At 32.0% G+C, this 20,854-nt stretch overlaps 6 protein-coding genes across 7 annotated transcripts in view; 2 read left to right on the forward strand and 4 right to left on the reverse strand.

Moving 5' to 3' along the window:
• The window catches only part of LOC128391006 (synaptogenesis protein syg-2-like), a 105,566-nt gene extending 98,787 nt beyond the window's left edge, over positions 1-6,779 (forward strand). For both annotated transcript variants that reach the window (XM_053350830.1, XM_053350831.1), the window contains 10 exons: positions 1,180-1,290; positions 1,369-1,572; positions 3,456-3,752; positions 3,901-3,992; positions 4,072-4,270; positions 4,378-5,046; positions 5,512-5,634; positions 5,732-5,777; positions 5,862-6,084; positions 6,180-6,779. In XM_053350830.1, the coding sequence (XP_053206805.1) occupies positions 1,180-1,290; positions 1,369-1,572; positions 3,456-3,752; positions 3,901-3,992; positions 4,072-4,270; positions 4,378-5,046; positions 5,512-5,634; positions 5,732-5,777; positions 5,862-6,084; positions 6,180-6,326 (2,111 nt within the window). In that variant the 3' untranslated portion in view covers positions 6,327-6,779. The remainder of the gene's footprint in view (positions 1-1,179; positions 1,291-1,368; positions 1,573-3,455; positions 3,753-3,900; positions 3,993-4,071; positions 4,271-4,377; positions 5,047-5,511; positions 5,635-5,731; positions 5,778-5,861; positions 6,085-6,179) is intronic.
• Positions 6,780-6,925: 146 nt separating this feature from the next.
• Positions 6,926-8,891, reverse strand: LOC128391019 (uncharacterized). Its single transcript, XM_053350843.1, has 4 exons — positions 8,670-8,891; positions 8,370-8,524; positions 7,854-8,027; positions 6,926-7,554 (listed from the first exon to the last, which is right to left on the reverse strand). Exons 2-4 carry the CDS (start codon positions 8,515-8,517, stop codon positions 7,373-7,375), a joined length of 504 nt encoding a protein of 167 aa, XP_053206818.1. The 5' UTR covers positions 8,518-8,524; positions 8,670-8,891; the 3' UTR covers positions 6,926-7,372.
• A 362-nt stretch (positions 8,892-9,253) lies between these two features.
• On the reverse strand, positions 9,254-10,639 carry LOC128391015 (cathepsin B-like). The gene is given in 6 exon segments (XM_053350839.1): positions 9,254-9,392; positions 9,395-9,430; positions 9,518-9,646; positions 9,731-10,129; positions 10,132-10,393; positions 10,462-10,639. Coding segments are annotated over 6 exon segments (1,002 nt in total). The 5' UTR covers positions 10,600-10,639; the 3' UTR covers positions 9,254-9,354.
• Positions 10,640-11,928: 1,289 nt separating this feature from the next.
• Positions 11,929-13,043, forward strand: LOC128391018 (chromobox protein homolog 7-like). The gene has a single exon (XM_053350842.1). It carries the CDS (start codon positions 12,101-12,103, stop codon positions 12,608-12,610), a length of 510 nt encoding a protein of 169 aa, XP_053206817.1. The 5' UTR covers positions 11,929-12,100; the 3' UTR covers positions 12,611-13,043.
• LOC128391009 (SAFB-like transcription modulator) lies at positions 12,706-17,759 on the reverse strand. Its single transcript, XM_053350833.1, has 7 exons — positions 17,418-17,759; positions 16,958-17,079; positions 16,604-16,866; positions 16,359-16,530; positions 15,120-16,077; positions 14,096-14,556; positions 12,706-13,911 (listed from the first exon to the last, which is right to left on the reverse strand). Exons 1-7 carry the CDS (start codon positions 17,588-17,590, stop codon positions 13,709-13,711), a joined length of 2,352 nt encoding a protein of 783 aa, XP_053206808.1. The 5' UTR covers positions 17,591-17,759; the 3' UTR covers positions 12,706-13,708.
• Positions 17,760-18,002: 243 nt separating this feature from the next.
• LOC128391010 (ATP-dependent DNA helicase Q1-like) lies at positions 18,003-20,739 on the reverse strand. The gene is made up of 3 exons (XM_053350834.1): positions 20,267-20,739; positions 19,748-20,142; positions 18,003-19,667 (listed from the first exon to the last, which is right to left on the reverse strand). The coding sequence occupies exons 2-3, from the start codon at positions 20,109-20,111 to the stop codon at positions 18,031-18,033; spliced, it is 2,001 nt and encodes a 666-aa protein (XP_053206809.1). The 5' UTR covers positions 20,112-20,142; positions 20,267-20,739; the 3' UTR covers positions 18,003-18,030.
• Positions 20,740-20,854: the final 115 nt, after the last annotated feature.

Here is a 20,854-nt window from a genome sequence, read left to right on the forward strand (position 1 = left end):
GCTAGAAGCAAGTTTTTTGTTTGTTTGTTTTTTTTATATATCAAGATGATGATTATAATGATGATGATGATGATGATGATGAGAGATCAATCAGCCTTAAAGCAACAATTTCTATTGTGTCTCCATCATCACTTGCATCCCACTCCTGACTTTTCACTCCCAATTTCAGGGGGATATTTAATATATGAGAATAAAAATTTTCTCTTCTTTTTTTTATTTCTCACAAAACGGAAACTTATTCTTACTTTTATTTTTTTCTACTCATTCTGCTCTTTCTTTTCTTTCTTTTCTGATTTATTTTTTTCTTCCTTCTTCTCTCTCTGTTGATTGGATGTTATTGTTGTTCAATTCTGATTTTCTCTCCCTGTGAACATACACTACACAGGGAGAGATTGTGATGATGAGGAAAAAAAGTTCTGGTAAGGAAAACAAAAGGATATTTGAAATAAGGGAAGGAAAAAAAGTTCTGATGAAATGAATGGTAGATTTTGAGTTTATATAAGAAAACAATTGAAAACTTTTTCTTCTCACAATCAAATTAATCCTGTCAATGGTTGAACAATTAAGTGTAAATCACAATTTACTTGCCATTAGAGTATTAATACTCTTTTAATCATAAATTTAATCGAATTGATAATCATATGAAATCCTGAGAAAACAATTAATTTTGTAAACTTTACTAATCAACTTGAAATAGTAATTTAATTTGATTGCTAATTAAATTGTCATTCATTTTTCAAATACTCAATCTAACTAATGATGATGATTAAATTGCTTATGATTAACTCTACACTCAGTTCGCAATTCAAGTTGTATCATCAACGTTTTCATTGATTGTTAATTTATTATTTCTGTTGATTTATGATGATTGATTGATTATTATTATTATTTGCTAACAATCAATATCAATCAATCATCATTAAATTTACCAAATAATAATAGTATTATTATTATCAATGTAAGAGGGGGGAAAATATCAAAACTAAATCAATGTTGACAAATGATCTTGTAATTATATCGATAACATTGAGCTTGATTATTATGATTAACCTAAATAATATCAAATGATGATGATACTAATCATTGGAAACAATCACAATTAAGTTTATGATAAATTTCAATAGACAAGATTAAAATTGATTATTGATTTTTTTTCTCAATCTTTATCACTGTTTTCAGTTCCAATTAAACAATTAGTGGTCTCAAGTGATAATGGACACAAAATCAAAGACATTGGTGGACCTTTCAATGAAGGTCAACCTTTACAATTAACTTGTGAAGCTCAAGGAGGTAAGTGGACCAGTTTTTGACCTTTATTTTGATTGGAACAATTGATTTAATTGTCAATCATATTCACTCTTAATCAAGGAAAACCTTCACCTGTAATTACCTGGTTTCGAGGATCAACAATTATCGATGATACTTATTTCATGTCTTCCGATGGTTCGAGTCTCAATATATTACATTTACCTCCACTTAAACGAGATGATTTAATGATGATTATCACTTGTAGAGCAACGAATAACAATTTAACTGAACCGGTGTCACATTCAATTGCCATCGATTTAAATTGTAAGTATTTTAATAACATCAACTAATTTAAATTGTCAAAGAAAATGAATGAGTTTAGCGCCACCTTGCGTTAATTTATTCGGAAATTTTTAATCATTTTCTAATTTAAATCTTCCCAATTCAAATTATTACTTCAGAAAAGAGATTTAAATAAGAATAAATTTCATTTTGAAATTATGAAAATTCTGGAATATGAATATTATATTGGATGAGAAATTGAACATATGATAACAAGGAGAAAATCATTTGTTATTATTGAAACTATTCTTAAGTGATTAAGTTAACATTTGATACAATCAATGAGTCGATTGATCACCAAACTGGACACTGATTGTGGTCAGTTTAGTGTTAATATCTTATGGAGATTAGATTTTAATGATTAAATGATGAATATATGTGAACCTATGTGATTGCTAATTGGTGGTAGAAAATGTTTAGTTAATTGAATCGTTGAATTTATTAACAATTGATGTTTCCGCAACTTCGTGTTGGTTCAAGATTTCAATTCTGTGCAATAGTTACATGATTATGCTTTTTATTTTTTGGTTTTTTTATTTCGTTTGTTATCATTTTGTGATGTGAATTAAGTTGAGATGATGATGAGAAAGAAGTTACAATAATAATAATAATAATTCCATGATAACAATAACTAAATGAAAGACACCAAAAGGTAAGAAGAATAGAAGAGGAAAAACATTCAATTCAATGTTATTCCTTCAACAATTTATCTTTTCTCTTTCTTTACTTTCTTTTCATCTTTCGTGAGGTGAATTGTTAATTGTACACATTGGAACATCATCCTAAGCAGGATAAGAAGGTAAACTGTTAAGATGAACATGAGTTGATGAAGATGAGTATAAGTTCCAGTCTCAGAGAAATTGTTGTATTGAAGGTAGAACTTGTTTTCTATTTCTTCATCTTTTTCTTCGTGACTCTGAACATTTCACATTCGTTTGATGAAACTTGTCCATCTCTCTCTTACTGACCAGTTATTTGGATGATTATCAGTGTTAAATACTTGATGAAAGAAGAAGATGATGATGATGATGATGCTGGTGATGAGAGAGCAAGAATAATAAAATTCTAAAGGGTTAATCTGGTTAATCCGGTTTGAAACTGATCTTTCAATTGCTCTGGAATTGTAACCTTGAATCAAATGAGAAACCAGAATTTATCTCATGTAATAATCAATGTACTCAGAGAAATGTTTCAATTTGTGATGAAAGAAATGAACAAAAATTTGTGTCACTTTAATGGCGATAAAGTGATTGATTTAAGATTGAAAAGTTTCCTCCTTCTCCTTGACCATATCTACTGGACATTCAGAATCTCAACTGTCCAAACATTTTCCCAATGAAGATAAATTCTTATCATTTGAAATATTGAATTGTCTCTCTCTCTCTCTCTCTTTCTTTCTTTCTTTCTTTCTTTCTTAACTTTGTCCCCTATTCGTTGAAAGGGAAAGTAATTGGTTACAGGGAAATCATTAAATTACTGAATGTGTTCAGTGAGTTCAAATAAATTTCATGATGACCATCATTTCATATCACCAACAGTTTGAGCATTACCTTGACTTTTGAAATGGTCAAGATGAAAATACAGTTAATCAAACCATTATTTGAAGGGTCATGGTTATACTTTTTATTTGATAATTAAGATGATAAATTTACAATTTACTGACCTATTCAAGTAGACAATCAATAAAATGATGACTTTATCACTTTGATTTTCAATTTAGATCATTGGAAACTACAAATTTCCACCAAATAATATACTAAACTATCATCATCTGATTGAATTGATGTCAATCATCACTGGTCAGTTTACATTGGTCACTAATTTTTTCTCTCCTTCTTTTTCTTGCTCACATTCACAATTTTCAGTAAAACCAAAAGAGGTTCGAATCATCAAACCGATAAGTAAATTGACCATTGGTAAAACTATCGAACTTGTTTGCCAATCAACCGGCTCCAAACCATCGGCTCATATTAAATGGACAATCGGGTCAAATGAATTCGATGGTATCGGTGAATCAACGTCCGATGATGGGTCAGTTACCACAAGCTTCTTATCCTTTGTGCCTTCAATTGATGATAACGGTAAAAGGTTAACATGTACCGTTTGGAATCCAATGTTCACCGATGAGACTCTTCATGATGAAATGATTCTCAACATTAGTTGTAAGTCTGCGAATTATAATTTCAAATGAAATTCCCTTCTTCTTTTACATGATAAACTCTGAATGTTTTAAAATAACAAACAAACAACTAATCAGCTGAATTAATCAACTACTTCTATTTACTTTGTTATTACTTACAATTACTTTAGATACACCAATTGTTTACCTTGCGATGGGAGTTAGTTCAAGGAATGAGAAAATTCTTGCTGGAAGTGATATTTTCTTTGAATGTAATATTCAGGTAAACGAATTGAGTTAATCAACAATCCATTGGACAATAATAATTAATATAAATGCAAATTTGATTCTGTTTCATTAAGGCAAATCCAATGGCTGAAAAGATGGGCTGGTATTTTAATGATAAACTTTTAGTATCAAATTCAAGTGCTAATATTTTAATTCAAAACAATTCCCTGTTAATCAAAGATGTCTGGAAACACCATGAAGGTCGTTATAAGTGTTGGGCAGCAAATGATGAAGGACAAGGTTCATCTGATTCAATTGACCTTAACATTCAATGTAATTAGCATTCTGTTGATGAGATAATCATCATCATCATCATCATGTTCATTAGGAATTAATTGTTCTTGTTTTGTCTTTGTTTTTCTACTTCCACTCTTAATTAGTTGCTCCAATTTGTTCTGGTAATCATAGAGTATATTTTGGTGCTGCTTATGGTGAACAAGTTGCAATTACATGTGAAGTTGATGCTGACCCACCGGAGGTTAAATTTACTTGGTCTTTCAATGAAACCTCATCTACACCTTCATCAACATCTTCATCCCAAACTACACCTTTATCATTACCTTTATTATCATCAACCAGTAACAATATTGAATTGTTATCCCTTGATTATAGTCAAAGTGGCCTTAAGTCAACAGCAACTTATACACCTAAATCCACATCGGATTATGGTGTCCTCTTTTGTTGGGCGAAAAATTCAATCGGATTATCTAAAGAACCCTGTAGATTTTATATTATACCTGCTGGTCCACCCGATCAACCTGAAAATTGTACAATAGCAAATATAACGATGGACTCATTAACTGTCTCTTGTTGGCCTGGTTATAATGGTGGACTCGATCAAAGATATCACCTTGAGATGCATCTAGATAATCAGGATGGTCCATTAATCCAAAATCAAAGTACAACAGATTATCCTTTTTTCATTGTTAAATCCCTTTCCTCTGGTAATCCTTATACGATTAACATTTATTCAACCAATGTTAAGGGTCGATCTGATTATGTTGTTCTAAGAGGATCAACTCAACTTCAAGCTCAATGGCACACAACAGGTAATTAACTTTTAATTATCATTAAATACTCGCCGTTATTGTCAATTAATTGTTTGAAATTGAATTTTTCAAAGTTTTCAAAATCATTATCCAAGTTAATCAGATTGATAATCATTGTAACTGTCATGTTATTCATGGGATTTAAATGATTACTCAAGCATAAATATGAAGATTTTGAAGATTAATTAGTTTATATCAAATTGATTTAATTTGGTTTGAAAACAATTTGAATTTAAATGAACAAGTTTATTGTAATTTCTTACCATTTATCAATTTAGTTCACAATTTAACTGAATCCCAAATGATTTGCATCAGATTATAAGAGTTTAAGTAACCATAGCAAATTTAGATTTCCTAACCAATTCGCGATTTAAATCATTAATTAACTGGCTAATAATCGATCGAATAACAATTTAAATTGTAACAATCAACTAATTGTCTCTCTAATGTTGGTTTTTATTTCAGATTCTGTTGAGGATATTGTAATCAATCCGATGACATTGATGCTTTTACTTACTTTAGGTGCCTTCATGGTTCTAGGATGTTTAACTATGTTAATAATTAAATTTAAACGTAGTAAACAACGAGGTAAATTGTTTGAAATTAAATTAAAATGTTAACAAGAAAAAATCTCAACAATCAGTTGATATTAAATCAAATTTTGTTTGTTAATTTCCGCTTCTAGATGCTGATTCTGTCAAGATTGCAATGAATACAATTTCTGATGAAAGGTAAACAGTTATTACATATCAATGTTAATTAAGTAAATTGAACTAAATTAACTCATGGAAATTAATTTCTTTATCAACTAATAGACTCCAGGGAATCTTAATGGATCAAGACTGTAGTTCAATCAATTATGGACCAGATATTGGTATTAATCATGTAACCAAATTTTGTGCTAATCACACAAATGACCTTTACGATGACCACAAGACAATTGACACAATAATCGTGCCTCATTCAGGTGATGCTAATTTTCATCGGATTTGCCTTGATAATCAAGATCTATCGATAACCAATGATAATGATAAACAGGTACAGTTGATGATGATTAGGATTTTAAGCCAATTTGATCAATTGATTTTCATTAATTCTGCTCTTTTTTTTATTGATTTAATTATCTCCATAAGACCAATGAGATGCTTCATGTTTGCCATGTCGGCGAAGGACTAATTGGTGCGAGTCCAATGTTCATTGAACATATTTACTGTCATCAAGATGACCCTCGAACTGGTCATTCGTCCAGTGATATTTACTTTCGTGACATGGTTGGTTAAATTATCCTTCTTTGGACAATTAATATTTAATTGTTACCAAACAAAAAGCCTCAAAAATCAACTCTCAAGCCTTGATTACTGAACAATTGAACATTTATATTGATGTTATATTAACTGAATCATTCAACTGATTTGTTTGATTAACTGGTTTAATTTAAATCGCTTGATCAACTAGATTGAATTAATCAACTATCAACTTGTCTCAACGACTAATTTATTTTCTTCATTTGGAAACAATCAAAAATGTGCTCAACAATTTACCAAACAATTAATTTTTTTTACTCGACAATAAATTGATTGTTGGCATAAGGATAATCATGATTAGATTTAAATAATTAACTCGATGCTCTTGATTAAGTGCCTTAATCAACTTTGGATCTAATGTTTTTTTTTCAACAAAAGTTTCTTAGTTATAACTAAATCAACTCAACAATTAATAAATATACTCTTGATTGCTACAGGAATATAAACTATGCCTTTACATTGTAACTTGGAACTTTTAATTATAATTAATTAGATGATTTTATCAAGGAAAAACTAAGTGACCAATTAAAGAAAATTAAAACAATTTTCTGTTAATCAACATTAGAAGTAATTAATTTTGTAATAAACAACTTGATTTAATAATAATAATAATAAATGAAAACTATATTACATTTTGATTTAAATTGTTTCCTTAATTGCAAAAATATCATTTTCTTATAACATATCTTTTTGCTTTGAATGAGATCAAAGATGATAATGGTTAATTAATTAGACTATGAGAAACATAATTTAGTAATTATAAATCATCAATTTGATTCATAATAATGGCAAATCAATTAACAGAGAGAGAGAGAGAGAGAGAGAGAGAGAGAGAGAGAGAGAGAGAGAGAGAGAGAAATTAATTGACGATGGTGATGAGGATAAAATAGTGATTATGACAATTGTTTCGTTAATTAGTTTTCTTTTCAACTCGGTTAATGACTTATTGGCTTTTCGTTGAGTTCAAGTTACTTTAACGATAATTTTGTTGGTCTGAAATCGGCATTTGGGCGTAGAAAAGGTCAAAAATTATCGACATAGAATCTATATGGTTGATCAAGTGATTCCATCGATGATAATAATCGAGGATTATAAAGTTGAACATATTTAGAATACAATCGACTTGAACAGAACAGATTAAGTGACCAAAACAACGATAGACCAGAGAATATGGCACTTACATGGTAACCATCGAGAGTTAATTCTGTAATCAGATCGGAAATAAAGGATTAAAAATTAGCCTCAGTTAATTAAATAAATGGTTAACCATATGGAAAACAAGAGCAGTGATGATTGATAGTTTTTAACCTATCAAATTACATAGCAAAATAGATTGTCATCCAAAATCAAAGCTCAACAAAACAATTAGACACAATTAAACAATACTCGAGGTACCAATGTGTGAGTTTTACCTTCAACAATTAAACAGAGGAAAAACAATCTACTCAAGTACCTGAGTAAATTGTATTGTTTAATTGTTGAGAAAATTTACCAAATACAAACCTTCATCATTTTTAACAGCAAGATACAAATAGATTACAAGAGCAATTAGTGCAAGTATCGACAATACAACAGCAAATTTGATTAAGCTCCTAAAAGTATATTTATCGTACCAAACTTCAAGTTGAGTTTTGAGATACAGTATATGAAGATGGATTAGACAGCCAGAATTAATACCTGTTGGAGAGACGGAAAAAAATATGGAGAAATGATTAAAAAGAGATTAGCAAAAGAAGAAAAAAACAGAGAGATAATCTGTTAATGTAAACCCGAATCCAAGGTCTGTAAATCCATTAAGATTACCCAATTAACCCAATGTTGATTTATAGATTAACACATGAAAGTCTATGGGAAAAAAATGAAGCGTTCATCTTGTCAGGCTTGGAGACAATTTAACTCTATCATGTATGATTGATTAATTACTGAATTTACAGATGATATAGGAATTGTTTTAGTTGCCCCTTGTTGTTGAATATTAGACAGATTAGTGGATTGATGGATTACAATTTCAATACATACCCATGAGTAATCCCCAGATCGATGAGTTGTAATCCTCATATTTACAAAGGAAATAAAAGAAAGACACAATTCCCAAAAGTGTTGAGATGAGGCCGAAAAAGATCTGAACGAGGATGAGGAACGTGTTGCCGAAGCAACCCTTTAGCATTTTGTACCTAAAGGGTGGAAACAAATGAAATTATGGTTGAAAGAAATGGTTATTCACTAATTTGCTGATTGTAATTAGAAAAGAGAAACAAGTTTCATGTGATGTTTAAGAGACAGAAAAATATAATGGAAAAGCAAATTGAAATCACTTACCCACACTACAGATTGACTGTCAACAATTTACAGTAGAAATTGATTCGGATTCAGATGATATCAACGATTGTGGTGATGGTGATGATGATGAACGCCCTAATTAACTAATCATTACTCTGAGATTAAATAATCAGGTAATGTTGATGGTGAAAAAGAAATGAAAATAAAGAAATGGAAATGGCAAAAATTGAATCCAGATGATCAAAGAGTAAAAATTTACTCAGTTAACAGATTTGAATCTTTTTAGAGATAATAAACTCTTCTAGATGGCGATGCGATCTGATTGTTGGTCGATCAATTAATTGTTTCAATTAATCAATTGTTGGCTTTTTTTTAATCACAATTAACTAATTGAAAGTTCTTTCGATGTGTTTTTCATTGAAGATAACATAATGTTTACTGTTTTTCGGTAATCAGCTGATTTTTTTGTTCGATTTTTTTTAATTTTCTTACGATTTTTATCAAGTGATTATTAGTTAATTGTTGAGATTATTTTTCTAATTAATCGAGTGTTAATATTGATTTGCTGGTTTTACTTATTGAGATTGTCCCGTTTTTCTTGATCATTTCTTTGGTAATTATGGTTGATCAGAATTTGTTTAGATTGCAAAGTTTACTTGTTTTTTCTATTCTAAATTTATTGATTAGTTAATTTTATCGAAAATACAAATTGAATTTAAATTATTTAGAGTTTTGGTAAACCAGCGACTATATCATCTTCAATCCACATTCACTGTTTCCTCGTTTGATCTTGAAGTAACCTGTTGATAGAGAGAAAGTAATTAGATTATTTGTTATTCTATTGTTTAAATAATCAACTGATTGTTGTTATTATCTATCTTAATTACCATTGTCTCCCCAATCGGTATTCCATGAGTTAGCAACCAACCAATAATCTACATTATCTTCAGTACCCCAACCAAGGATTCTGATTGCATGTCCACCAAGAAGGTCAGATGAGGTTCGTTGGTAAACACCTAATGGAGAAATGGATAAGAGATTATTAGATTTGATTAGAAAGAATTAAGATTCTAAGATATTCGACTGATCGATGTACTAACCTGATTTGTAGGTTGGGAAATCTGCGTAAACATCGAAATCAGCGGTAACTGGACCGTTGGTCATAATTTCCTTCATGATTTGTTTGGTTCCCGATACAGAATAAGGTCGTTTACCGTAATGTTTGTCTTCCTTGAAAGATTTCGAGTAACCTGAGACGCAGCTTCTTGAACATCTTGGTGTATCTTGTTCGGAACAAGCGGGTCGGGGACCTGAGACATGGTGTTCACATGGAGCAATTGAATAGGGTAGACAACCAGTTCCTTGGTATAATCCACCAGAGACAACACCGGATGAAGCATAATAAGACCAAGCGGCCTTAGGGTAACCTCCATTGCAACCATTTCCACAAGACCAACCACAACAATCAAGAATATCTTCAGCGGATAAATCAGCTTGAATGCTCCCTTTGAACCTATGCAAAGTCGATCTGACATGGCCTCAACTGAACCGAAAGCCCAACATGATCCACAAGAACCTTGATCCCGAATGAAACTAATCGAGGTACAATTTGGCCAAGCGGTTCGAGCGTCAAAAGTTTCTGGTAAATCGCCGTTGATTTCATGGTGAACTTGAGGTAATTTAATGTCTGATTTTCCATCTCTCTTAACACCAAGAAGTTTTTTCACATGGGACAAGGGAAGATCTTGGAAATTTCTGCCAGCCTGAAAATAAAACGAATAGAATATAATTAAAAACAATCGAAAAACAATCGACTAAATAAATCACTTACTTTCCATGTAGTTCCAAGTGAGTTGACGGCATCGATCATCTCATCGGACATTGGGTCGAGGCCACTTTTAACGAGGGTACGCTGACTTTTTCCATAAGTCAAACCAACAAGAACTACGAGGACAATTAAGGACTTCATTTTAATTGATTAACACAATTGTTAATTTCTATGGTTAACAAACTGCTTTTATAGCTTGTTAATCCAATTGTGATCAAAAAGGGTGTTTAATTGTTGTTGATTGTTATTGTTTTTCATTTCTTCCCATTGTTTTGTTTCATTCTTACAAAAATAGATTGTTGATAAAATCAATTACGATTATAATTGGTGCAAATAACAATACAAAGTATCATGTACTTCCCATGATTATGTTAGTTTTAATTTGATTGTCGATTTCCTGAAAATACAATCAATATCAATTCTCTTAATCTTAACCTTGTCGATTGATAATAATTTCATCGATTTCGTCTTAATCCGAGATCTAATTTCTGTTCAAATCGATCATATCGAATCACATTCGTTCATCTTATATGAATCATAACAAGAATTTGTATTAGCAATAATTATCTAATCAAATTAACGTATTTCTGGTTAATGACTAACCATTGATTAAGTGATTCGAAAACAATACAATCAATACAATCGAGTGCAACTTTTGACATTCTAGTTGAAATGGTTGTAAATAAAATCTCAATCACGATCTCGAGCATTTTGATTGTAACTCTTGATCCAGTTATCGATATTAAAAATGGAGACAATTTCTTTCACTAAGATGATATCTTAATCTCTTTGATTGGACAATCAGCGATTGGTGAATAATTGTAATTAAGATGAAAATAATACAAGAACAAAGTGATTTAACTATTTGAATTTGTATTTATTGTAGAAAAATAAAATTTCGAAATACAGATCATGATGGATTAGAGATAATCTAAAGGAGAAATGATTAAAAGAGAGAGAGATTAGTAAAAATCTATGAATCGGTAAATCACCAAGAGAAAACAATCAAATGGATAAGAACAATTAATCTAATAGATAATGACGAAAGTAATAAAATAAAATATCGATTGTAAGAATTGAGATTGGATTGAAAAGATGATTCTCTTCATCGGATTAACCATCAACAATTAACAAGTTCGCTAGGTAACCAGATGATGCGAAATTGAGATTCATTGAAGATTCAAAGTGTCAATTGTGTCAAAGGTTAAAGAGAAAAAGTATCAGAAAAAAGGACAAAGGGAAAACCAAGATGACAGATGAAAAGAACAGAGAAACAAAATAATTGTAGAGAAAAAGGATTCGTGTAGATGGCGCATCGAAAATGTTCATTTGCACCAATCATATTTGAATGCTCTGAACAGCGAAAGGGAAGAAAAGAAAGAGAAATGATTGCGACAGAGGAGGAGAAAGAGTATCAGATTATTATTATAGTGACTGTTTACCCGTTTTCTTGAGAGAGACTGTATTTTGTATATCTCTCTCTCTCTCATTCTGATACTTGTTTTCCTTTTTGTTTTGTTTCATATTCTCATTTCCAAAGTTGCAAATTCAATTGAAATTTTTCAATCTTAATCTTTGGTGATAAATTTTTATTCTGTTGACCAGTTAATCCGAATTTGTTTTGTGCCAGAAAATATTAATTATGAATCTTAGAAGTTTATCCAAAACGGCTGTTCGACAAAAGAAAACGGATGAACCCGTTGATATTTATTCGGTTGAGTGTATCCTTAAGAAACGATTGAAAAAAGGTCGAACAGAGTATTTCGTCAAATGGAAAGACTGGGCTCCGAAATATAACACATGGGAACCTGAGGAGAATTTTCTTGATGTTGAAGTGATTCAAGAATTCGAGAGGAAAAATCGAATGGAAATTAATACTTTGCCCAAAAATAATAATTCGCTAAATGAATCCAAAGAAGAAGAAGAGGAAGAAGAAGAAGATGAAGAAGAAGTAGTAGAAGAGGTCGATCAACAAGTAATTAATCAACAACAACAACAACAACAGGATAAAGATCGAGAATCACCACATGAACCACCAGAATTTTGGAAGAGAAAAAATAATCTGGTTGATAAAATGCTGATAACTGATGTTTTCGCAAATGACATGACCATTACCGTTAAAGAGTTTCTGGTCTTACATCGGCCCAACTAATCGAAGAGTCGACAGATTAATTACTATTTGAAGAGAAGAAAAATCATCGAATATGTTTCGTGACCATTAATCCGTCACAAAGAAACCACAGAGACTTAACACAAATTTCATTTATTTTCCAACTTCCACTACCAGAGAAGTGGATTAAGAAAAGGATTACGAGATAATTGTAATCAGTGTTTTCCTTTTGCTCTACTTATAAAGACAATCAGTAAATCGCAATTAAAGGATTAATTACAATTGTTGATGGAAATTTATCCTCAAATTTCATCAACAAAGGCAAAGGATATAAAACAAATTATAATTTCTTATATACACATTGTCTCCTAAAATCTATTGATTGAAAATCGATCATGAAACGATTAAGCTTTTCATGCTTTTTTGTATAATCATAAATGATCAATTGATTAAATTGGTTTAAATTTTGCCTAAATTTTTTTTTCACTGCTGATTAATTTGATTTTCAGTCAATGGTTAATTGTTTGCTTGATTCAGAGAATGTTGCACCGAACAATTGTATTTGATTAATTAATTAACAACAATCAATGTGATAGACAAAATGATAACTTCACATGATTGTACAATTAATTTAAAATTGATAAATTGTTCAGTGGGTTTTCATTTTCTTCAAGGATTTCTGATGTATTTGTTTTTCATGCTTCCAGAATTAATGGATTGGTCACAATTGAGATTAATGATTCAGCACGATTGCAGTTAGATTGTTGTTGTTCTGAGACGGCAAGAAATGGAGATCAGTTAAAAAAAAAGTTAATAATCCGCTCATTGGCTGGAATCAATTGTCTTCAATTCAGTTGATTAAAGATCAGGTCCACAAGATTAAGATTAAATGTGACGATGATTAGGGTTCCTGATTAACATCCATGAAATTTGTGATCAACAATCAAGATGTTATGTAGATTCGAGGGTGTGTGTCGGTGTATGTGTGTGTGTTGTGTGGGTATAATGTCTTCGAAAGAAAAAAAAGTTTGAATGTTTTTACGAAATTGTGATGAGAGTTAATAATTAAGAGAAAAAGATAGAGAAACAGACAGAAAGAGAGAAGTAGAAAGAAAAAAAAAATAGAATTAGAGTAATAGCTCAAAATCGCCTAACAGAATGCAAGTAAGGTCTTTCATCAGAATTTAATCCGGAAGTTGTCCCGATTCCACCATGAGACAAAATCCCAGGCATTGGCATACTTGAACTATTGTCATAAAGATCAGCCATTTGATTTCCACCTCCGGTCATCATTGATGATCCCATTCCTGCTCCTCGAGATCGCGATTCAGAAACTGAAGGTCCTAAGGTTGAGAAGAGGATGAGAATAACATTTTTAAAAGATAAATCAACCATTGATTAACAATTAAGTATAAAAATCCTCAAGATTGTCCAGGTATGAGAATAAGTAATTCTCTCTCTTTTTTTGGAACTTCTCTATCGATAGGATATGAGAAAATGTAGATGTTGATTGAATGATTGAATTACCTGCTGGATATGAAAGTTTGGACATACTGGATGACCCTCGTTCACCTCCCCAATCTCCGCCACTTCCTCCTGAGTACGAGGCTCCAGCAGAGTAACTTGTACCCATGGACGATAATCCTTTATCTAAATAACGATCACGACGGTTATCATGTGAACTTTTCCAATCATCTCGACCTCCCCCTCCTCCTCCTCCTCCTCTTCTATCACGATCTCTGGATGCACCGGTCATTCGAGCTGAATCACGATAGTATCCACTTCCAGAGCCTCCTGTGCTTCGTCTATCATCACGATCATGACCTCCACCACTAGTACCATGTCGACCTGAATCTCTTCTCGAATCGTATTCAGTTTTCAAACCACCTCCAGAGGAAAGATTCTCCAATTTGATTCGACGATAACTGGCTCCTTTATTATCGTATGGAGTTGAATTGTGGCCATGTCGAGCATCAAAATCTGACATTCTATTTGGAGTGTTGATAATTTAAAAGATGTTGATGGTCATTAGAGTCCAGTGGAAATTGGTTATTGGTGAAATATTGATGAGACCATAAAAAAATAATTTGTGAGGAAAGGATAATGGAGAGAAAGAGAAAGAGAAGAGACCATGAAGAGATCAACATTTTTCAACGATTAATTGTTTAGTTAAGACTAGAATTTAGATTAGAACTTTTTTCTTCTTTCTTAAATTTACTCTTTGAGTGGATCTTTGATTATCATGCATCAGGTTTAAATATTTTAACCTTCCAAATAAACCAACTTTGTTCTAGAAATTGTGCTTTTCCACAATTAAATTTAGTTCTTGCTTTCTTGCTCATGTTTTCTCAATGATTGTGAACCTTTCACAAATTTAAAGTTCGAAAGAAGAGTGATTAGAAAAGGTCTTAATTAAAGACAATTCTTGAAAGACCATGGAACTTGTCGACCAATTTAACTTTCGGAAGCTCATTTTGTTCACTTAAATTAATCAAATATGATCAAACCATATTATGAAACTGGAAGAGCAACTGGTCAAATAGGATCTTACCGAGATGCAACGGGTCCGTTAAATGAGGTTCGCCCTGATGGTGTGACTGGTGATGGTGCCGACATCCTTTTACGGTCATCCCAATGTATATCAATTTCTCTGGGATCAGCTCGGGAATCATATGGTCTCTTGTTGATACCTGATCGTCCTCGTGGACTATCATCAATACGATGAGGTAACTGGAATTGTTTTCTCCTCAATTCTTCACGTTCTCGTTCAATACGTTCGCGCTCGAGACGTGCTTTTTCTCTCTCCAACCTTATCAATTCAGCCTTTTCACGTTCCAATCGCTCGCGTTCAATGCGCAATTTAACCATCTCACGTTCTAATCGATCACGTTCTTCTTGAGCTTTACGTTCAACCTCCCTTTGGGTTCGAATCAACGCAATGCGTCGCCTTTTGGACTCGAGGATTTCACGATCTCGCTCTCTGCGCCTTTGAGCACGTTCAGTTTCAATTCGTCTGAGTAGAACAGGATTAGGACGAGAACTTGCTGATCTTCCACGGGTATTCATTCGACGCCCCATGAAACCAGGGCCCATTCGTCGACCCATTGGTCTACGTAATAATTTTCTAGGAGGACTTTGAGATCCTCGTCGATCACGACTTCTACTTCGACTTGTACTTTTAGAGGGTCGATCTTTTTTATTCTTATCATCCTTGGATTCGTCTTTTTTATCATCATCTTTAGATTTGTCATCTTTTCGATCCTTTTCTTTCGATTTTTCTTTTTCACCACCTTTATCTCGGTCAGATTTTTCTTTGGATTGATCTTTATCGTCTTCTTTTTTCTTTTCCTTTTCCTTTTCTTTCTCTTTCGATTTGTCTTTATCCTTATCTTTTTCTCTGCTTTTGGTCTTCTCTTTCTCCTTATCACGATCTTTTGGTCGATCTTTCTCCTTCTCCTTATCCTTGTCACCAGATTTCTCTTTCTTCTTCTTATCATCATCATGAGAACCTGAAACCAAGCAGGTTGAATTAATTTCAACGCCAAAAAAAATCAATTTGATAGACGAAAAGTCAACAAAAAAATATGTATATAAATAAATATCAATAGAAAAAAAGAAAAAACTATAAACAGTCAACTCATAGTCTGAGTTGCGAGTAATAATACACTTGAGTACTTTTGTTTCATCGACGGGCAGTAAAAAATTCAATTAATAACATCGGCGATTGATGACAAAAGGTAAAGGTATGTTAATTTAGTAAAGCACAAGGAAGATAATGATTGATTCTCACTTTTGTCATCACTTTTCTTACTATCATCTTTTGATTTTTCCTTGTCTGGATCCTTATTTTCATCACTTTTAGACTTTGAATCTTTCTCCTTTGGCTTATCTTTCTTACTGGAACTACTGGTGCTGGATTTATGGCGTGAGCTTGAGCTTGAGCTTGACTCACTAGGCCGATTCTAAGGGAAAAAGAGAATAAGTATGAAAAAATTGTCAATTCTATTGAGGTTCAGGAATAAATAGAAATGTTACCTTGCTGACAAAGATTGTTTTTCCATCTAATTCGGTTTTGTTGAGATTTTGAATACACTTCTCCGCTTGTTCAGCATTTTCTAAGGTAATGAATCCATGAGCTCTTGACCCCGGGATTCTAGGATTGGTAATTATCTTGGCACTCAAAACTTTACCATATTTTTTGAACAATGTTTGTAAAGCAGCAGCTCTTGTGCTACTAGACAGTCCACTAACCCAAACATTATTACTTCCGGATGAAGTTAAACTATGAGATTGTTTATCTAATAAGAAAAAGATTCCATTGAAGAGAAACTGTTAGCCACCAAAGGTACATAAAAAGTGAGGTGAAATTTGAAATGTGAGATTTCTGACCTTTACTACTTGAAGATTTAGAGTCTTTTGAGCTCCGTGTCTCTTTTGAATCTTTACCATCCTTAGTTTCTTTGCCATCTTTAGCATCTTTTGAGTCTCTGGTTTCTTCTTTAACAGGAGAACTAATGAAAACAATGAAAAGGATAAAAGATAACGAAAAATTAATATCTTTTCCTCATGGAATTTAATCAAATTACAATATCGGAAAATTATGATTGACATAACAAATACAAGTAATTTAGCTCAACAATTGAAGAGCCAAATACACCATATGAATTACAAAGAGTGAGGAGAAGAGAGAAAAAAGAAAGGAAAGAAAGAGAAGGAAAAAGGGAAAGGGAAAGAAGAATAAAATAGAAAAGAACAAGTGAAGCATTGAGAGAGAAAGAGAGAAGTATAAAAAGAAAGGTGAAAGTGTAGAATTTGGCAAATATTAAATAAAAGAATAGAGAAATTTTACCTTTTAGATTTTGATTTATCCAAATCTGAATCACCTTTTTTATCAGAATCATTAGCATCATTAGAGATCTTACCAGAAGAATCTATTTTAACATCAACTATGTCTTCACTTGGTATATCATCATCTTCCTCCCTAATGGAGCCATTTGACTCGTCCAAATATATTTCATACATTGGGTATGGGTCACAATTCACAGTCAATCAAAAAGAAAAGATGTCAATACAAATGATAATTGAGTTCTCGTGGAAACAATTAAATTAAATTAAGCAGAAAGATCAACAGATTTAATTAACTTTACAACTGAAAACCATCAATGAAAACAGAACATTGGAAGTGAGTCTCTTGGAGCTTTAAACTCAAACCGGTAGATAGAATATCGGATCCGAATGAAAAGATCCAAACGCTTTCGCAGTTACAATTGTCCGAACAATTGATTAGTTAATTGTGTTTTTAAAACCAATTTTAGGAAATCAAGGGTGACAATTCTGCTTAACATAGAGTTAGATAGAAACCGATTTAATATTAATGTAGAAAAGTTAATAATTTGACCAGCTATTTGACTCTTGTGGTAATAAATAAAGGAAATTTTTTTCTTTTATTAATATAATTGTTTTTATTCCAAGCAAATTAGTGAATTGTCTGAGTTTTCATGAGAAGAATCAACAATTGAATCTTCCAGAATTCTTGGTCTTTTCTTAACTGATGCTATGATAACTTCATCTTCAGATTCAACCGATTCATCAGATTCGTCTGATTCATTGGACTCATTTGGTTCATCGTCGCTACTGATCAATGAACTTTTTGGACTTTCTTTCATTTTCATTTCTTGTGGTTTCTTTGGTAAACGAGATCGACTTTTTTTAAGACCATCACCGGGACTCGCAACTGTGACAATTCTGATTACAAGCGGTTCTTGTCCAAGTAAAGAAGCCTTGTAACCAGGAACCAGGTAGCTAATGGTGCTATAAGGTGTAAAATGAAATTCCTCCTTTAAATATCCTTTAATTATTAATTGGATGATTATCGATTCACAAACTTCTCGAGGTAGAGTTGGTTTAGATACTCCATTGACTCGACATTTAGTGGCACCTTTATGTAACCATGTATCGAGTAATTTCAATCCGGTGAATCGTTCTTTTGAATTTTTTGGATCTTTTAAAATCGACAAAATATCTATACAGTAACCGGTAATATCGAGCCGTTCGGTTCCAAGGCCATTTATGCAGTTATCACACATTTGATTACATTCGCAATCATTGTCACCAAAGTATCTGGCTAGAAGTTTTTTTCGACAATCTTCTCGGTTAACACAGAATTCAATCATTTTATGTATTATACGAAGAGCATTGTTTTCGGTGAAGAAAAGAGATGTGACTCGGAATGAATCTTGAAAGCGAAAAAATAAAATACAATTGGCCTCTTTTCCATCTCGACCCGCTCGTCCAGTTTCTTGATAATAATTTTCTATTGATTTGGACATTGAATAATGAATAACAAATCGAACGTCCATTTTATTGATTCCCATTCCAAAGGCAATTGTGGCAACGATCACTTGAATAACTCCTGAATACCATTTCTCGTGAATTTTACTTCGTATTTGTGGTGAAATTTGAGCATTATAAGCTGATGCTCGTAAATTACATTTCTGCAATTTCTTTGCTAAATTTTCAGTTTCTCTGACGGTTAAACAATAAACGATTCCACTTTGTCCTCTGAATTTTGTCTTTATCATTTCTGCTAATTGTAGACCATCGTCTTTAGTTGTTGAGTTAATTATTTCGTATTTTAAATTAGGCCGATAAAAGCTACTCTTAAGAACGAGACATCCTTCAATATTCAGTATCTTCTGAATGTCTTGAATAACTTCAAAAGTCGCAGTAGCAGTTAATCCAAGTATCGGTACATCAGGAAATTGATTTTTCATGATACCAAGAAATTTATAATCTTTTCGAAAATCGTGTCCCCATTGAGAACAACAATGAACTTCATCAATGACAAGTCGAGAAAATCTTCCTAAGGAGTACATCTTTTCCATTTGTGACATTATCATCTTAGATTTGGCCAGTTTTTCTGGAGTAACATAGATCAGCTTAAGATTAGAATTTGGATCAACCATTCCTGTCATTATTTGCTTTGATTCCTCTCTCGTTGTTTGGGCATTGAAAAGAGCCGTTTCTACGTTGAGTTTTTGTAAACTCATAACTTGATCTTCCATTAAGGAGATCAACGGAGATACAACAATAGTTATACCTAAATTTTGAAGAAAATGTAAACAATCAAAATGAGATTAGTTTATACTAAATTTTTCCTCATCTTCTATTCAGACTAACCTTCACTAAGTACACTTGGTAATTGAAAGGTGAGACTTTTACCTCCACCAGTGGGCATAATTAGTAGACAATCGACACCACTCATAGTAGCATTGATTGCTGGTCTTTGAAGAAATCGAAGTGTGTCAATCTTAAATATCTCTCTACTTTTCTCCATCATCTTCTGACTCCATTCAAAGTTATCATTATCATAGAATTCTTTACCACGTGAACTATTAGATTGACCTGTGGCATCTTTCAATCTTTCAATTCGCGCGGCCACTTCTCTTTGTTTCGCTTTGAGCAATCCAATCTGAGCGGTAATATCTTCATACTCCTTTTTGGCATCTCTTAATTGCTTCGCCTGTAGATTATGAGCTTCCATGTTTAAAGTGGAATAATTTCAAGATTTTATCCTGAAAAATATGAATCAAAATAAAACAAATAATGATTAGAGTGAATGAAGAAACAAATGTGGCAATAATTGCTTCAGATTATGAAGCAAAGTACTAGAAAAATCAAACTGAGAAGATCACTTACCTTATAAGAATCGAATTATGCATCGAGAGAGAAAAATTCATGGATAGAAAATATTATCAAAATTAAAAAGAGAAAATGAGAAAATCAATAGATAACTTTTCTCCGTTCAACCGGTAACATCATAGAAAATTCATAGCAAATTTACTCGAGAAGATCCAGATTTTAATTGGTCACCAACTAATAAGCTTACACAGTATTGGTTGTTGTCGTATAATTAATCAATTAGTAAAATAATTCACTAAAAAAAAGCTTAAAAGAGATTCTCAATCATGTTGGATTGTTTTGGAAAAACAAAATGGTTGAATAGACTTACACTAGAAAAATGTAAGCATAGAAAATGATTATTAGTCAAAGAGAAAAGAGAACTCATATAACAAAAACGAGAAAATATCAAATGCCAGAGATCAACAATCTTATAAAATTAAAAAAGAAGCTTAAATTCAGTGAATCAAATTACAACAATTAACGGGCAAAGTTTAATTAGATAATAACAATTAGTTTTTTGTTTCCATTGGAATTCAAATGTTGTCAAATTTTGAAATGAAAAAGAACTCGAATGTGCTGCCACCTGGTGGATTTTCGATTTAA

Source organism: Panonychus citri, unplaced genomic scaffold, assembly GCF_014898815.1.
Source record: "Panonychus citri isolate SS breed McGregor unplaced genomic scaffold, ASM1489881v1 Contig00134, whole genome shotgun sequence".
NCBI classification, from domain to species: Eukaryota; Metazoa; Arthropoda; class Arachnida; order Trombidiformes; family Tetranychidae; genus Panonychus; species Panonychus citri.

Bases quoted from the DNA above. Each gene is read 5' to 3' on its own strand.
- LOC128391019 (XM_053350843.1), bottom strand. From the start codon at position 8,517: ATGCTAAAGGGTTGCTTCGGCAACACGTTCCTCATCCTCGTTCAGATC. The intron at 8,028-8,369 runs GTATGTATTGAA...TCTCTCCAACAG, and splicing joins GATCTGGGGATTACTCATGG to GTATTAATTCTGGCTGTCTA. The intron at 7,555-7,853 runs GTTTGTATTTGG...ATCTGATTACAG, and splicing joins TGCTGTTAAAAATGATGAAG to AATTAACTCTCGATGGTTAC.
- LOC128391018 (XM_053350842.1), top strand. From the start codon at position 12,101: ATGAATCTTAGAAGTTTATCCAAAACGGCTGTTCGACAAAAGAAAACG.
- LOC128391009 (XM_053350833.1), bottom strand. From the start codon at position 17,590: ATGTATGAAATATATTTGGACGAGTCAAATGGCTCCATTAGGGAGGAA. The intron at 16,867-16,957 runs GTCAGAAATCTC...TTTTCTTATTAG, and splicing joins TAAATCTTCAAGTAGTAAAG to ATAAACAATCTCATAGTTTA. The intron at 14,557-15,119 runs GTAAGATCCTAT...CACTCCAAATAG, and splicing joins AACGGACCCGTTGCATCTCG to AATGTCAGATTTTGATGCTC.
- LOC128391010 (XM_053350834.1), bottom strand. From the start codon at position 20,111: ATGGAAGCTCATAATCTACAGGCGAAGCAATTAAGAGATGCCAAAAAG. The intron at 19,668-19,747 runs GTTAGTCTGAAT...TTCAAAATTTAG, and splicing joins ACCAAGTGTACTTAGTGAAG to GTATAACTATTGTTGTATCT.